This window comes from Pelophylax lessonae (genome assembly GCF_965119305.1).
Source record: "Pelophylax lessonae genome assembly, chromosome: 2".
NCBI classification, from domain to species: domain Eukaryota; kingdom Metazoa; phylum Chordata; class Amphibia; order Anura; family Ranidae; genus Pelophylax; species Pelophylax lessonae.
The window spans coordinates 55,998,767-56,015,656 of record NC_138769.1 but is presented as its reverse complement, the minus strand read 5'-3'; the positions used below and the strand labels follow the sequence as shown (position 1 = coordinate 56,015,656).

At 44.6% G+C, this 16,890-nt stretch overlaps 1 protein-coding gene across 1 annotated transcript; it reads right to left on the bottom strand.

The window, feature by feature from the left end:
- Window positions 1–7,624: 7,624 nt before the first annotated feature.
- On the bottom strand, window positions 7,625–9,631 carry LOC309547950 (protein FAM200C-like; the record flags this gene model as incomplete). Its single annotated transcript, XM_082247946.1, has 1 exon — window positions 7,625–9,631. The coding sequence occupies one exon, from the start codon at window positions 9,629–9,631 to the stop codon at window positions 7,625–7,627; it is 2,007 nt and encodes a 668-aa protein (XP_082104072.1).
- Between the last annotated feature and the right edge of the window lie 7,259 nt (window positions 9,632–16,890).

The following is a 16,890-nucleotide window of genomic DNA, read 5'->3' as shown; positions in this document are numbered from 1 at the left end:
GTGTGTGTGTGTATATATATATATATATATATATATATATATACACGTATACGTATATATATATATATATATATATATATATATATACAGTATATATATATATATGTGTATATATATACGCTCTTTAACTTATTTATAGTTATTTATTATATTATAATTTTTGATTTTGTGTTTCAAACTTTATCATACCCGAGATTTTATAAAGAAGAACGCACAGTAAAAAAAAATCATATGTAAATAGTTGGTTTGGGCTGCTCGTCCTTAAGAATTACTAGCAAAATAATGGTACCGCTTTCAGCACCTAAAATCGGAAAGAATCATACCGCCAGGGAGGTTAACATAGTTTCCTACGGTACACGTTCACATCTGTGCATTTTTCAGCCCACAACAGACTGCGTTTTGGGTGTAATAGACTTCAATAGAGTCGCACCAGAAACACAAGTGTCGCCTTTTTGATTCGTTTTTAGATTTCAAAATGTTTATTAAGTTTTGTAAGAAAAAAAATACACAAAGATACTTACAATTAACAACTGTAGTGGAAGATAACATATAATAATGCTAAACAGTCTACATGGCCCGCAGAGGAGCTTATGGCAGTGGCATATACATCTGGAGAACACCTTGCTGGCTGTCTCCATGGACCGGAGCATTGCCATCCGGGCCCCACTCCCCCCCCCCCCCCCACCCCCGGCTTTCATTAATTTTTAATTCGTTTTGCTTTTTTTTTTTTTTTAATTATTTCTCCTTTAACCACTTTCCGACCACCTGCAGTACATATACTGCAGCAGGTCGGCTCTGTCCCGCGAAACAACGTAATTGTACATCGCTTTGCAGGACCGCGAGTGGGGGTGCACGCGCACGCACTCATTCGCCACAGGGGGAGCCAATAATGCTTTGTTTCCACTGAGCGGAACGGTTCGGGTCGGTACAGTTTGGAAGGGTTAGAATGGTCCGGTCTATTCAGGTGAGCGTTTCCACTGCAAGTCGGGCCACCAGGGACCATGCAGGGTTTACAGCAATTGAGGTGTTTGTTTTGCTCTTTCATTTGACGTGAGCATTGAAGTTTTCCTGTCCGCCAATCAGTGGAATCTATCGTGTGACGCCAGTAGCTCCGCCCTAACCGTACTGTACCGTACCATTTCCTATGGCCCTACATCTGAAGCAGGACCAGGAATGGTGCGGTTTTGTTCGGTTGTATGGGCCACTTTCATAATGGAAACACTCAAATTAGCGTACCGTACCGAACCGACCCGAACCGATCCGCTCAGTGTAAACAAGGCATAAGTGGGTCCGGCGGCAGCGATTGTTGCCGGGCACCCGCGACCATTCCACGTAGAGACAGAACGGCAGACCTATGTTCTGTCAGTAATGAACACAAGTTCAAATAAGAGGAACACAGGTCCCTCTGTTCATTCAGTAAAGATATCCCCCCCCCCCACAGTTAGAAAGCACCCCCTAGGGCAGTGATGGTGAACCTTGGCACCCCAGATGTTTTGGAACTACATTTCCCACGATGCTCCACTACACTGCATAGTGCATGAGCATAATGGGAAACGTAGTTCCAAAACATCTGGGGTGCCATGGTTCACCATCACTGCCCTAGGGACTCATTTAACCCTTTGATCGCCCCTGGTGTTAACCCCTTCCCTGTCAGTGTCATTATTACAGTAACAGCGCATATTTTTAGGACTGATTACTGTAGTAATGTCACTGGTCCCCCCAAAAGTGTCAAAAATGTCAGTTAGGGGTCCGATCTGTTCACTGCAATGTTCAATGTTGCAGTCCCGCTAATAATTGCTGATCGCCGTCATTACTAGTAAATAAAAAAAATAATAATAAAAAAATACATAAATCTTTCCCCTAGTTTGTAGACGCGATAACTTTTGCGAAAACCAATCAATAAACATTTATTGGGATTTTGTTTTTACCAAAAATATGTGGCAGTATACAAATTTTTCTAAAATGATGAAAACATTTGATTTTTACATTTTTTTTATTGGGAATGTTATATAGCAGAAAGTAAAAAATATTGTTTTTTTTTTCAGAATTGTCGCTCTTTTTTTGTTTTTTAGCTCAAAAAATAAAAATCTCAGAGGTGATCAAATACCACCAAAAGAAAGCTCTGTTTGTGAGAAAAAAGGACATAAATTTTATTTGGGTACAGCGCCGCACGACCACGCAATTGTGAGTTAAAGTAACGCAGTGCCGAATCAAAAAATGATCTGGTCATTAAGGAGGAAAATCTTCCGGTCCAGAAATTGTTAAAAACACTGTATATAGTGGGTCAGCAGCGGAGGAGGAAGAAGACTTCAGTGGCAGAAGCAGAGAAATAAGACATCAGCGGAGGAAGCGGAGAAAGAAGACATTGTGATTAAGCTACGACAAGGGAAATGTTTTTTTGTAACACTACACTGCTTTTTCTTTGGTGAACAGATAGCCAATACTCATTTAAATGGGGGGGGGGGGCAGGATTCTGGGGACCCCTTACTTAAAGGGGGCTTTCAGATTCCGATAAGCCCCCTGCCCACACACCCCCACAACCCTGGTCAGGTTTGCCTCAAAGCCCCCTCCACTCCAAAGCCCTCCCCCCCCCCCCATGTTGATTGGCATGCAGCCTGGTATGGTTCAGGAGCAGGGAGGACACTCGCTCATCCCCTCCCTTTCCTGACCTGCCAGTCTGCATGCTCTGATAAGGGTCTGGTACAGATTGGGGGTGACCCATGCCATTTGTTTTTTTATTTTCGGAGTGGGGGTCCTCTCCAAATCCATACCAGACCTGGGCCTGATATGGATTTGGGGGGGTGGGAGGGGGCCCAAACTGTTTTCTCACATTTTTTAGCTGGCAATTCTTTATTTTTACAGCCGATGACTCATCTGTTGTTTAGGACGCGGCGGCCGGCTTCCCAGCTCACTCCTTAGCAACCAGCTATATACAGTGTTTTAAAGGGCAAATTTAAAAAAATGTGAAACACAAAATGCAAAAAGCATGAAAGCTGCATGCAAAAACGCATCAAAAACAAGGGTTTAAAAGCACAAAATGCACCGCAAAACGAGACGGAAAAGCGCAACAAGTGCAGCCTGCATAGATGTGAACCTAGACTTACTCAGAGTATGACTAAAACTAAATTGAAATTCAACGTAAAAATAATACTGCACTACTACATGAGAATGAGTAGGAGGCATCTACTGAAAGAAAGAAAAAAAAAGGTTTTTCTTATTATTTTTTTTTCTTAATATTTAATGTTGGTAATATATTCAGGTAATATGTGCAATGGCATCACAGCCAATTAAGTTTACAGTTTTTAGGGATTTGTAATAATTTAAAGTTGCAATATTTTTTTTTTTTAATGAAACTTGGTTTTATTTATAAAGACGTTATATATCACAACGGCTAAGCCCTTGTCCACTGCCGCTACTTCAAAGTCGCATGACATTCCTGTGCGACTTCATCGCGGCTTGCATACAACTTCTTTAACAGAAATCAATGCAAGTCGTGTTGAAGTCGCACCAAAGTAGTGCAGGAACTTTTTTCTAAGTCAGGAAAACTAGCTGCCATAACCCTGATATATTTTTTTCAGTCAGGCGGTCGGTTTTCATATAAAATTTGTCCCAACAGCAAATTCGCGTGAGATCACTTTTATGGGCAGTAGAGGAGGTGCCCCCTCCGGACGTCTCTGAGCTTACCAGAGCCGTCGGTAAGCCCGGAGCCGATCAGATCCGATCCCTCAGATGCCTGGGAAGGAAGTCGAGTGAGGAAAAGATAGCTCCCCACTCGGCTCTTTGCCCTTGGAGGACCGGAGTGACGTCTGATGTCGCTTCCGCCTCTCTGGCTTTAAGACATTTTTTTTTCTTCTTAAAGTCAAAACTACTTTTATTTTTAAATTTTTTTGCTTTTAACCACTTGCCGACCGCCGCAAGTACATATACTGCGGCGGTCAGCCCCTCACAGGCAAAGTGACGTACCCGCGCGGTCACGGACCCCCCCACGCGTGTGAGCGGCGGACCCGATGTCCGCCGCTCACTCACGATCGTCCGTGACAGCGGGAGAAAGGCAAGCGGCTAGTGTAAGCAAGCCACCTGTCATTCTCCCCTGTGTAGAAACAGTGATCATACGGTTCTACTATGTAGGACCGTTGATCATTGTTCCTACACTTCAAGCCACAGCCAATCACAGTTAGAATCACGCCCCTAGGGACACACACAGCCCCTCCCTCTCAAATAAAGTTAACCCCTTCACTACCAGTGTATTTTTACAGTAACAGTGCATATGTATAGCACTGATTACTGTAGAAATGTCACTGGTAACCCCAAAAGTGTCAAAAATGTCAGTCAAGGGTCCGATCTGTCCGCCCCAATGTCGCAGTACCACAAAAAAAATCGCAGATCACCGCCATTACGTGTTAAAAAAAAAACAACAAAAATGACAAAAATCTTTCCCTTTGTTAGTAAATGCGATAACCATTTTGCGCAAACCATTCAAAATACGCTTTTTGCAATTTTTTTTTCCAAACATATGTAGCATAAAACAAATTGGCCGAAAATGTTAAAAAATTTTGATTTTTACATTTTCTTTTGGGGAATTTCATATAAAAAAAATGTGAAAAATATTGTTATTTTTGCAAAATTTACGCTCTTTTTTTGTTTATAGCGCATGATCAAAAAATCGCACAGGTGATCAAATACCACCAAAAGAAAGCTCTGTTTGTGGGGAAAAAAGGACGTCAAAATCGTTTAGGTACAGCGTCGCACGACCGCGCAATTGTCCGTTAAATTCACGCAGTGCCGAATCGCAAAATACCCCCTGGTCAGGAAGGGGGTAAAATCTTCCGGGGCTTAAGTGGTTAAAGGTGAATGAGAGATCTGAGGTCTTTTTGACCCCGGATCTCTCAATAAAGAAGACCTGTCATGCTTATTTCTATTACAAGGGATGTTTACATTCCTTGTAATAGGAATAAAAATTATCAAAAAAAATTAAAGGGACAGTGAAAAAATAAAAAGTAAAATAAATAAAAAAAAAAATGTAAAGTGCCCCGTCCCTCTGAACTCACACGCAGAGGCAAACACATATGTAAGTCGCACACGCATATGTGAACAGTGTTCCAACCATACATGGCTGGACGCCCCCGTGAGGAAGTCGGAAGTATGAAACGCGTCGGGGCGTGGCCAGGCGGCGTAACCTAATCAAGTGTACGAGGAGTCTGATCATCCGGAAGGCACGGTATCCACGGCGTGGAGTCTGGGCATGGGCCCCGATGGGTGTACACCTCCATATATGCGATTATTCAACTGATGTCATGTGAGTGCAATGTATGTTGTTTATGGAATAAATTGAGTGTTAAACGTTATTACACTAGTCGAGCTCTATTCCTTCCTTACATGTGATTGCACCTGATTGAGCCTGTATCATTGGTCCCATTCCAGAGTCTTAAGTGGATGTGATTGAGATTTGGCTGGCTTGCTCAACAGTGAGAGGCACTGGGCTACTGGAGTCGCATTCGATAGAGCCTATACCATTGATCTCATTCCGGAGCCATCTAGTGGATGTGACTGAGATTTGGCTGGTTTGCTCAGTGGCAAGAGTCACTGGGCCACTGGAGTCGGTGAGTGTGCATTGCCTCCCCCCCTTTCAGAGCACAGAGGTGGTGGTTAAGGTGATCCTGTTTATCTGCACCATTAGAACTCCCCAAGTGACACATCAGTGTGGATTTACGTGATCTATTCTACGCTGCGTTGGTGGACTGTTTTATGCAGGTTATCCTGCACTGGGACTGTTTTTTAGTTTCCTTTTAAATTGAATTATTTTTAAGTTTTCTTTTATTGTGTGGTAGGGGAGAGAGGTTATCATCTCCTTTTGCGCTACTAGAATATATCTGATCTTGCATCTATACATATTCTACTTTTTCATACATTGCTATTAAGTAGCAGCATTTGTTACCATACTACAGATTGATATTCTCACTAAGCGCTTGGTTGCTTACTAAAAGTGTAGGTTCCGTGTTTGTGTAAGCAGTGTATACATACATGGCAAGTATTGCGGGGATCGTTAGAGCAAGCACAATAATTCTAGTACTAGACCTCCTCTGTAACTCTAAACAGGTAACCCTATAAACATTTTTGAAGCATTGCCTATGGAGATTTTTAGGTACCGTAGTTTATCGCCATTCCACGAGTGTGCGCAATTTTAAAGCATGACATGTTAGGTATCAATTTACTCGGTGTAACATCATCTTTCACAATATACAAAAAAATTGGGCTAACCTGTTTTTTGTTTTTTTTTATTCATTAAAGTTTATTTTTACTTAAAACAAATTGCTTTTGAAAAACTGCTGCACAAACAGTGTGACATAAAATATTGAAACAACTGCCATTCTATTTTCTAGTGTCTTTGCTAAAATATATATATATATATATATATATATATATATATATATATATATATATATATATATATATAATGTTTAGGGGTTCTAACTAATTTTCTAGCAAAAAGTTTAGATTTTTACTTGTAAACAACAAATGTCAGAAAAAGGCCTGGTCAGCAAGTGATTAGAGAAATGCTTAAACAATGCATTACAATTTAACTAAACCCATTCGATTTTAGTCGAATATAATATGACTAAAACAATTCAGATGACTAAAATACTGCTTAAACTAAAATGGCATTTCAGTCCAAAGAGTATAACTAAAACTCAATTGAAATTTGACGTCAAAATGAACACTGAGTGGGTGTTAATGGACACCCACCCAGTGTCTAAAACAGACTGATGGGGATTCGTTCCCCGTGCGTCTGGCGGATCGGATCAGATAGCAGTGGGGTGTAAGGGGACAGGCGGTCTGTTTACATTTAACCGCCCATAGTGGAGAGCGGGCTGCATTAGTAAAGCAGACATGGACCAGCCATCAATCTGCTCAGCAGGGATTGGTAGACAGATCCCTCGCTGAGCAAGTGAACTCCAATGGAGGTCTAGAAGACTTAGTAGGGTGCGCAGGGGCATGCAACCCAATGTTCCCTCTAATTTTTTACTGTGCTGAGCAAATAAAAAAATTTCTGAGCGCAAACCTTTAGACTGAGCAATTTCATCAAAAATCGTATATTGTCACAAAAAGTGCATGTTGCCATTAACTATGGGCTATATAGTTTGATAGAATATTAGTAAATCGTATTAACTGTTCAACCAATTTTACAGTATAGTATACTGTAAAGTTGGTTGTGAACAATTAATACGATTTACTAATATTCTATCAAACTATATAGCCCATAGTTAATGGCAACATGCACTTTTTGTGACAATATACGATTTTTGATTAAAGGTAATAGTAATAATAAATGTTCAATAGGCTATTTTTATCCAAACACATTTTATTAAGGCAGATTGAATAAAAAAGATACAAACACAACATTTTTTAGTGTTTTCGTTTTAACAGTTTTAACAATTTTAACAGTTTTAACAACTTTTAGTGCAGCAGTGCTTCAGTGCTGTAGTCTTGACTGGCCTTGCAGTAGGTCTGTGGAGATATGGAACCTCTTTCAAAACAGAACCTGAAAACAAAGATGCACCACAAATTATCTGCCTATTTTCAGCAAAAAGTATAAATATTAGTTAAACAAATAAAACATGTACCTTTAAAACTTCTCCCGTCTGTCCTTAATACCTTTCCAGTGGTTATAGATCTTGTCCAGATTGATAGACCCATCTGCTTGCGTAGACCGGATTCTCATTAGCTGATCCAAGTGGATGGTCTGAAGTCGGTTGCGTGAATTTGTCTTGATACGATTCATGAGACTGAAACCGAGTTCACAGTCTGCACTAGACGCTTGAAATGTCCCACAAATGTCAATTAACTGTGCAAGCTCCACAAAGTCCTGAGTTTTTAGTGCCCAGGTTACCATTTCATCGAATGTCTGCAGCGCTCCTGTCTTTCTTTTTTCTTTGACAGTGAACTTGAAGTCGTTGTACTGTTGACAGATGCTCTCGGTGGCGTCATCCTCATCATCTCTTTGTTTTAGAAAAGCGTGGAACTTCTCTGTCAGTCTGGTTACATCAGTGATGCCGTAATCAAAATCAATTGCTGAATCCAGTGTTTCTAGGCTAAATGCAGACCATTCTTTAAGCTCACCTTCAGGAAATCTTGCGTCAAGATGGTCACAAACTTTGCGGACAAACAGAATAATCTCTGCTGTATTTATTGCACTGTCATGTTTCCCCAACAGCTCATTTACACGGGTGCTCCAATGAATATGCTGCCCGAGATACTGAGATTTAAGTTTTTCCATCTTAGCTCTGGCAAAGCAATGAGCATCAACGATGCTAAGATTGCTGCGCTGCAGGGAGACACTGAGCTGAGCTAGTTCTTCCAACACATCTCCGAGAACAGTAATTGCAACTCTGTACTTGGGATCAGATAGTTTTTTGAGACAGTATTTCGCAATTGGGTCGTCGTCGTTTTCTGCTTCTTTTGAACAATACTCCGTTAACAGACTGTAATTCCGCAAAAAAGCATTAACAGCTTGGTAACGTGACAGCCAGCGAACCTCATTCAACGGTCGGAAAGACAGTGAATCCACTTCTAAAACTTTTGCCAATTCGTCAAATTTGCTTTTCTTTACAGAAGACCTACTGAATAGTGAATATACTGTTCTTAAAAGTGTTTCCACTTCTTTCATCAACTGCACGCCTTTCCATGCATCATCAATACCCAAATCCTCTCGATGAGCAACGCAGTGTTGTTCTGTAAGGTGCGGTATTTGCCGTCTAAGTATTGCAGTGACTCCATTATGTTTGCCTAACATGACAGAAGCGCCGTCAGACGTTAACATGGCCATTTTCTGCAAATCAAGTCCGTGATCAGTGTAGAACTTTATTATTGCATCTGCAATATCCTGGGCGCTGCATCGTGCCAGCTGAATGATTCCGGCAAATACACTTTTGTATGTGAAATGATTTTGTTCTCTAAACTTAATGTAAAGAACTAGCATTTTGTGTACTGTAATGTCTGTGCTTTCGTCGACTATCAACGTGTGAACATTGGCATTTCTTACAGCTTCCATAGTCTCAGCTTGTACAACTGCATTAATTGACTCCACAAATTCAAAAGCGTAGTTTTTACTTCTCCAGCTGTCGGGGAGGCTTACATATTTCGCCAGATGATTGTGAAGTTCTTGAACAGATAGCATAGACGCGTTCATTTTAATGGCAAGTAGCACGTTATCGATCAATATTTTGATTTGTTCAGGGTTTGCCTTGCTCTTATTGGCGAGGTCGATACGTTTTTGTCTAGATTCTCTCGACTCTCCAAGAAGCTGGTTAATCGCAGTTCCATGCTTTCTATTGTACAATGCTTTCACAGCATCAATGTGACATTTTTGTGTTAAGTGACGTTTTAGGTAGTCAAGTTTCCACTCTGTCCACGTTTTCCCGGTGGAAAACTCTCCTTTAACTTTAGCTTCGGAGCAAAGTTTGCACACAACCCCATTAGCTCCGTAACTAAATATTTCCGACAATTTAACAGATTTGTCAGGGCCATCGCTAGTATCCGTTTGAAGGAGTTCATTTAGCCATTCTTGTTTGAAAGTCAAACAAACCTTTTTTTTAGGCTGTTGCAGAGGTGTTTCATCTTTTCGTTTCGCCATTGCTGAATGGATTCACGCGGTCTGAACTTGTGGTTCACGTCTGTGAATCAAAGGCTAGCCTTAATTACTCCAAAATTCAATATAAAATACAAATGGATGGTGCTACAAATCATATAGTTAGTGAATATAAATTGTGCCAAAATCAATTGTGCAATCTTGCGAAACTTCACTAAATAAGTGACCCGGCCGGCAGCACACAATTGTGCCAACACCTGACCTCACTACAGGGAATCTGGGTGTATTAGACCCCAAGTATCGCTTGCTTCCACTGTTATTCAATCAAAGATTGTGCTTGATTATCTGCTTCCCTAGCTAGAATAGCCTGAAAATTATAGATTTGATCCTAGAATTGAGAAATACTTGACGCTTCCACATTCATTCAGGCTAGGTTCACAGTACTGCAGTACTGAAGTGCAATTTTGATCAGATTTTCAATGGGTGGTTATTTTTGGGGTCATCATCCACATACAGAATACAGACAGGACAATAAGACAATAAAATAAACAATGTGTTTAATACCATTTTAAAGTTCAGACTGGATTCAACTGTTCCATATGCATGGTAAGGCGCACACAAAAACACACGGGTGAATGGATTAACCATAGGTTCATTTACCTTCCACACAAAACTGCAGTGTATAGATGTGAGCTAGCCCCATCGGAGAGAACACAGTTTCTACTTGAAATGCATCTTTATGCAGCAAAATGCATGACTTTCACTGCAACAAAGTGGACAAGTGTGACTAGGCTCTTAGGAACAACACAGAATTCCGATGTAATTAGAGGAGTCAGAATAATCTGCCCATTATTACCAAAAGTATAAGGTGAACACAAAAATAAAGATCAACACAGTGTCAGACCTGTCTAAAACTGAAGCATGCAACAGGTTTATCAGGTTCCTTCCAGTAACTGGGTGGGCAGGTCCTTACGCACATTTATGCACTACAGGATACAGCATGGGTTTGAACAGCACTTTGATGATGATCCCAACAAAATTGGCCTCCTGACAGGCTGACAGCATTCACCCCAGCATTCCCACCAAATCAATGCAGAGATGCCAATTGCCAGCGTTCCCCCCGCGAGCCCCCCGTGCACTTACCTCACGGACGGTCACCCTTCACGGAAGCGGCGGTAAAGTAAGTGACTTGGCTGTGGAGGAATGATCATGTAACACCTGGTGGTCGTTGTCATTCACCTGAAATTAAGCTGTGGTTACATTTTGGCACCAAGTTTGAAAAGTTTACACAGTAAAGTGAATAAATTCCAGCCTGGGGCATGAATAGGCTGTTGGGATACCTAAAGTAGAGAGACATTTTGTGAGCCCTAGGTGGATCAGGCAGCATAAACATTACCTTCCACCCCACTTCCACCTACTGCAAGGCTGAGGTATGTATTTGTGCTGTGGGAATCATAGGTATGCATTTCATTATTGAATGAAATGTGAGCATGATTTATTTGTTCATATGGTTTGCAGTATTAGGGCTCTTTCACACGGTCTGCTCCGTAGGCGGATCCGTGTTGCTCAGCAGGGATCGATCCGCGATCCCCGCTGAGCCGGGCGGGTGACAGCTCCGTCTCCGCTTGCAGAGCGGAGAGGGAGGTGTCTCAGCACCCGCTGCCCTCTATGGGGGATCGGATGAGAGTGGACTGCTTGTCCGCTGTCATCAGATCCGCTCCGCTCCGATTACTGAACGGATGGAAAAATAGGGTTTCCATCCGTCCAGATTTCAGCACAGGATCGGATGCGGATGGCAGCGGGTGTCAGTGGAGGTGTCTCAGCTGACACCCGCTGCCCCATAGAGCTGCATGGAGGATCCGATCAGAACCGCCTAAAAAACTGACAGGCGGATCTGATCGGATCGCCCGTGTGAAAGAGCCCTAAGGGCTCTTTCACACGGGTGGTCCGCTTGTCCGCAAATCATCCCATCCGTTGGCGGATGATTTGCGGACATAATGTAAGTGAATGGCATTGCGGATGTCAGCGGAATACCATCCGCTGACATCCGATTTTCTTCCTGTCAGTTCTGTTCCGTTTTTTGGAACGGAACAAAACCCTATTTTTGTTCCGTTCAAAAAACGGAAAGGAAGGAAAACCGGATGTCAGCTGTGTCATCCGCTGACATCCGCAATGCCCATAGACTTACATTATGTCCGCATGTCATCCACAAACGGATGGGATTATATGCGGACACACGGAGCGGATGAAAGAAATGTCATCCGCTCCGTGGAAAAAAAAAAAAAAAAGGACCGCAGCGGAGCTCTCACACGGACCGCCCGTGTGAAAGAGCCCTAAATCTTCACAGTATTACATTATTTTGATTAATTTTCTTTTGAGTTATACCAAGAGGAGGAACACCAAGGGTTGCTGATAGACTGACCTACCTGGAATGGAATGATATGCAGATTTAATTTAATTTATTGGTAAGAGGCTGTACAAGTGGTGGGTGGAGCACTTTGTCACTGGTGGTGCATTGATGTTGGCATATTCACATTCACATTTGGGTTTCACATGTGATGAGTTGAAGATATTGGGGAAGCAAAGATGAATAAGGGAGAAGACACACAGTTGGTTACTAGGATCCTCCGGCAGAGCAAAGAGGGACCTAGATGCAAATGTAGACTTCAGGAGTTCTGTAAAAAGATGAGGGGGCGTGGCATTGCCTGACCTGCATGGAGTGAGGACGTTCTAAATGAGAGCTCTGATGAATTGATATCCTGACCCTGGGTACGATGGCAGCGATCCTCCGCTCTCCCCAGCACTTCCAGTTCCAGCGATGCCTCCTGGCTGAGTGGATCTTCTGGTGTTTGAACACCATCTGTAAGTGACTTGGCCCCCGCGAGAACCCCCCCCCCCGTGCACTTACTTTACGGACGGTCACGGACCCGCTCACTTCAGTCCCCGGCTTCCGTGCTCCCGAGTCCCGGCGCCTCCTCCTCGGCCAATGGCATGAAGTTGGCCTTTCGGCCAATCAGGAAGCAGGAGGACCCGCTCCCTGATTGGCCAGGAGGAGGATCCATGTGACAATAGCGAATTTTCATTCGCTATTGTCATACAATGGGCGTGCTCTCAGGGCGCACGCTCTGCTCCCTGGCCACCTCGTCTGCGCTGTCTCACTAGGTGCGCGATCTACATAGCTGCTTGCGCGGGACCAGAATTTCACTGCGCGTCCGCGCATGCGCGCACTTTAGGGGGAACATTGATGCAACCAATTACGTGACACTCACTAAGGCTGAAATGCCCATAGAGGATATTTTTTCCTCACTACAACTAAGTAACACTACCCTGTATACTTGATTATTTTGAGGTCATGGCTCTGTGGGGGCCAAAACATAAATGCTGAGAAATACAGGCAGATACTTATCCATCATGGAAACGTGATTGGCATCAAATTTATTCTGCAGCAGGACAATGACATCAAACATACAGCCAATGTCATTATGAACTATCTTCAGCCTAAAGAAGAACAAGGAGTCCTGGAAGTGATGGTTTGGCCCCCACAGAGCCCTGATCTAAACATAATCGAGTCTGTCTGGGAAGCAGTCTACAGCCACAGAAGAAAAAAAGAAAGACAAAGAGTGCCTCTAAGTGTAATATTTAATGCAAGTGGGACAATCAGCCAAATAAAAACTCACATAGGGTACAGGTTAAGGCGCTCATCTAAGGGTGACGATCCAGCAGCAGAAGAGTCCGTGCCTCCAGTCCAGGTGGATGTGATGCCGCGGTATAGTGGGGAGCTCGCCAGTGAGGACTGAGTGTTTCTGGGTAGAAGCTGGATGGATGGCAGCGTGGAGTGTGGCGCCGACTGGCGTGTGACGTCACTATTGGGAAGGAGACACAACGCGTTTCAGGGCATGTGCGCTGCTTTCTCAGGTATCACTCCTTCTCCATATCAATACCTCATCAGGGTCAAAGTTGAAACCAAATACCCAATAGCCAACAGTATTGGATGTATAAAAATGAATGTCAGATATTTGAACAGATAATCAATATACAAGGATCTCAGACAAATGTGAGGAATTGAATAATAAAACATACTATTAAACCAGTTTACGACCGCCCCATTGTAGATTTACAGTTGTTCTGTGCAGAATCACGTATATATACATGATTCTCCACTTCCGCATGGGGGTGCGCACACGCACTGCTGTGATTAGTCACAGGACGAGTCGATCAGCGGGTGCCAGACAATGGATGTTCGCTGGCACCTGCTGATAGTCGAGAAGACACACAGGATGGAGCTCTGCATATGTAAAAAATGCTGAGCTCTGTCCTGACAACGGGAATGTGATGGATTTTCTTGACCAATGTAGAATAGATGTCACCCCCAAACTCTTAGGCTGCTTAAAGCCAAAGGCTCCACCCCCATGCCATAAACCTTTCCCTTTACCTAAATAATTGAGACCACACCGTGCTTGGAGTTAATTGGCCACAGCAGCCATTTTATTAACCCTTTTACCTTAAAATTAACATAAGGAGAAAAAACATTCCTTACAAACATAAAACAATCAGTCATTAGGCCTGTTGGTCTTTGAGGCTCCTCCAAATAATTCCAAATCCTGCACTGCGGGACCTGTGCCCTGATAGGCCTCCAGCCGCGTCACCGGCTCGGAGACAAACCACTCCCCGCAGTGCCACCATTTTGAATTCCATTTAAACTGACATTAAATGGAATGCACCATAGGGACCCATACCAACGATGAGTCCCAACCATACCCTTATCCTAAACTGTTCACCTCCCCCGCCAGCAAAGACCAACAAAACGCCCAGCTGCCATGACAATATAAAATTCCCCCAGAAAGGACAGAAAGCACAAAAGACATGAATCAAAATCAACCATAACAGTCCCAGAAATTAGGGAGGGCGGGTGGGAAGCTTCTTCTTCCTTCGTCCGTTGAACTTCCACTGACCTCCAATCTGAGGGGCCACCCCTCCTAACTGTACCTCAACCCCTCCCAAACCTGATACACCAATCCCTGAATACCCCCCAACTCAAAACAATTTAATTTAACTCACAGTTTGCCCTGTCTCCCCTCTTCACATGGTCATGTCTGCCCTGCGCTATTTTTTTTTTTTTTTTTCGCTTCGGGCCTTGCTTGACCAATGTAGAATAGATGTCACCCCCAAACTCTTAGGCTGCTTAAAGCCAAAGGCTCCACCCCCATGCCATAAACCTTTCCCTTTACCTAAATAATTGAGACCACACCGTGCTTGGAGTTAATTGGCCACAGCAGCCATTTTATTAACCCTTTTACCTTAAAATTAACATAAGGAGAAAAAACATTCCTTACAAACATAAAACAATCAGTCATTAGGCCTGTTGGTCTTTGAGGCTCCTCCAAATAATTCCAAATCCTGCACTGCGGGACCTGTGCCCTGATAGGCCTCCAGCCGCGTCACCGGCTCGGAGACAAACCACTCCCCGCAGTGCCACCATTTTGAATTCCATTTAAACTGACATGAAATGGAATGCACCATAGGGACCCATACCAACGATGAGTCCCAACCATACCCTTATCCTAAACTGTTCACCTCCCCCGCCAGCAAAGACCAACAAAACGCCACCAGCACCCAAGGGTGACACCTTACCCTTGCGTGCCCCTCCAAACCCTCAAGGCTCGCTGGATCCCATCCTGTAATCCCAGGGCCCATAAATCTATACCCACCGCATTGAGGTGGACTCCATCATCCCGCAGATACCGCCATGTGTCCACTTCCAACTCCAGGTGGCGAACCACCAACCCCCCATTCCGACACACAAAGCGCCCCACTTCCTTGTTCAACTTAATCCGAGCCTTATTAAGGCGCGCGACCGACCTGGCCATGCGCCAGGACGTGCGGGCCACCATATCCGACCAAACTACAAGCAGCGCCGGAAAAGCCGTGCGCAGCCGAAGGAAATCCAACTTGATGTCCCTGATCAAGGCCCGCGCGGACCTGGCCCCCAAATCGTTGCCCCCGGCATGCAGCACCAAAACATCTGGCTGCCTGTCCAACCGGGCGAAACGATGCACTTCGGGAAGGACCCTGCCCCAAGTAAGCCCCGACACCCCCAGCCACCTGACACAAGCCTCGTGCCGAGAAAAACCAAGTTGTCTACCATTAGGACGCACATCAGCTCTCCGGGCCCCCCAGAAAACATACGAGTGTCCCACGATCCAAACAAGGCAGGGTTCCAAACCTACAAGAAAAGGGGACAAAAGGAAAAGAAAACCAACCAATAATCAGATAACCAGCCGGGCCCACACCCCCCCAGCGACAAAACCACCCCCCGCACATACCCTACACCAACAGCTGTGGACGAACGTACAACAAGAACCTCCTAGACTCCCAGCGCCCAATGCGTTTGACCGCATCGTCGTTCAATCCCCAGCGTGCAGCCTCAGTGGCCGCCCCGATCCGAAAGGAATGAGATGCAAACCTACTGGCATCCAAACCCAAAGAGCCCACACACCTTCTGAACACCGATACAAATTGAAAACGAGATAACGACGACCCGTCCGCATGCATCAAAAATGAACCGGGCCGCGAAGGGCGGATTGCCCAGTAATCCCGAACCGCCCCTACCGGGCACAGCGGCGAAGACGGCACCGCGAACAACCGGACACGGACCCCCTTGCCACTCTGGTCCGTTTTGGACCGTCGAAGGAGGATAGTAACCCCCTCCCGACCGACAGAGACATCCTGACCCAATAGGCCCCCCGGCACCGTCCGGGAGGAGCTGACCAATTCCCCAATCCGGAAAGCCCCGAAAAAAGCGAGAGAAAAGGCCGCCTTAAACAACACCACCTCGTAACTCGAGGCGCAGTGCTCCCCCAATTGCCGGCAGACGTCCTGCAAAAGAGCGAAGGACACCGGGCGCCTAGTGTCCCTCCTCCGATAAGCCCTGGAATAGCCCCGTAACGCTTGTCTCACCACGAAGTCCTTCGTGTAATCCTGACAACCCAGAAATTTAAACAGAAAGGCCAAGCCGGACAACTTGCGAGCCACAGCGGAAGCCGACGCGCCCCTCTCAAAATGATCAGAGACAAAAGAAAGTAACACCCACCTGACCTCCGGACCCAGAGGATCCACCGATGCCACCCGCAACACCTCCAGCCACTCCAACCATACCTTGCAATAAGCCGACCACGTGGACTCGCTCACCGACTTCCTGATCCATCCAGCGAGGACCCCAAGGCAATCCCCCATAGCCACTCCGGACACGTGACTCCGCGTTGCTCCGCTGCCGGTGCCAACTCCCGGAACCTGTCCCACTGAAA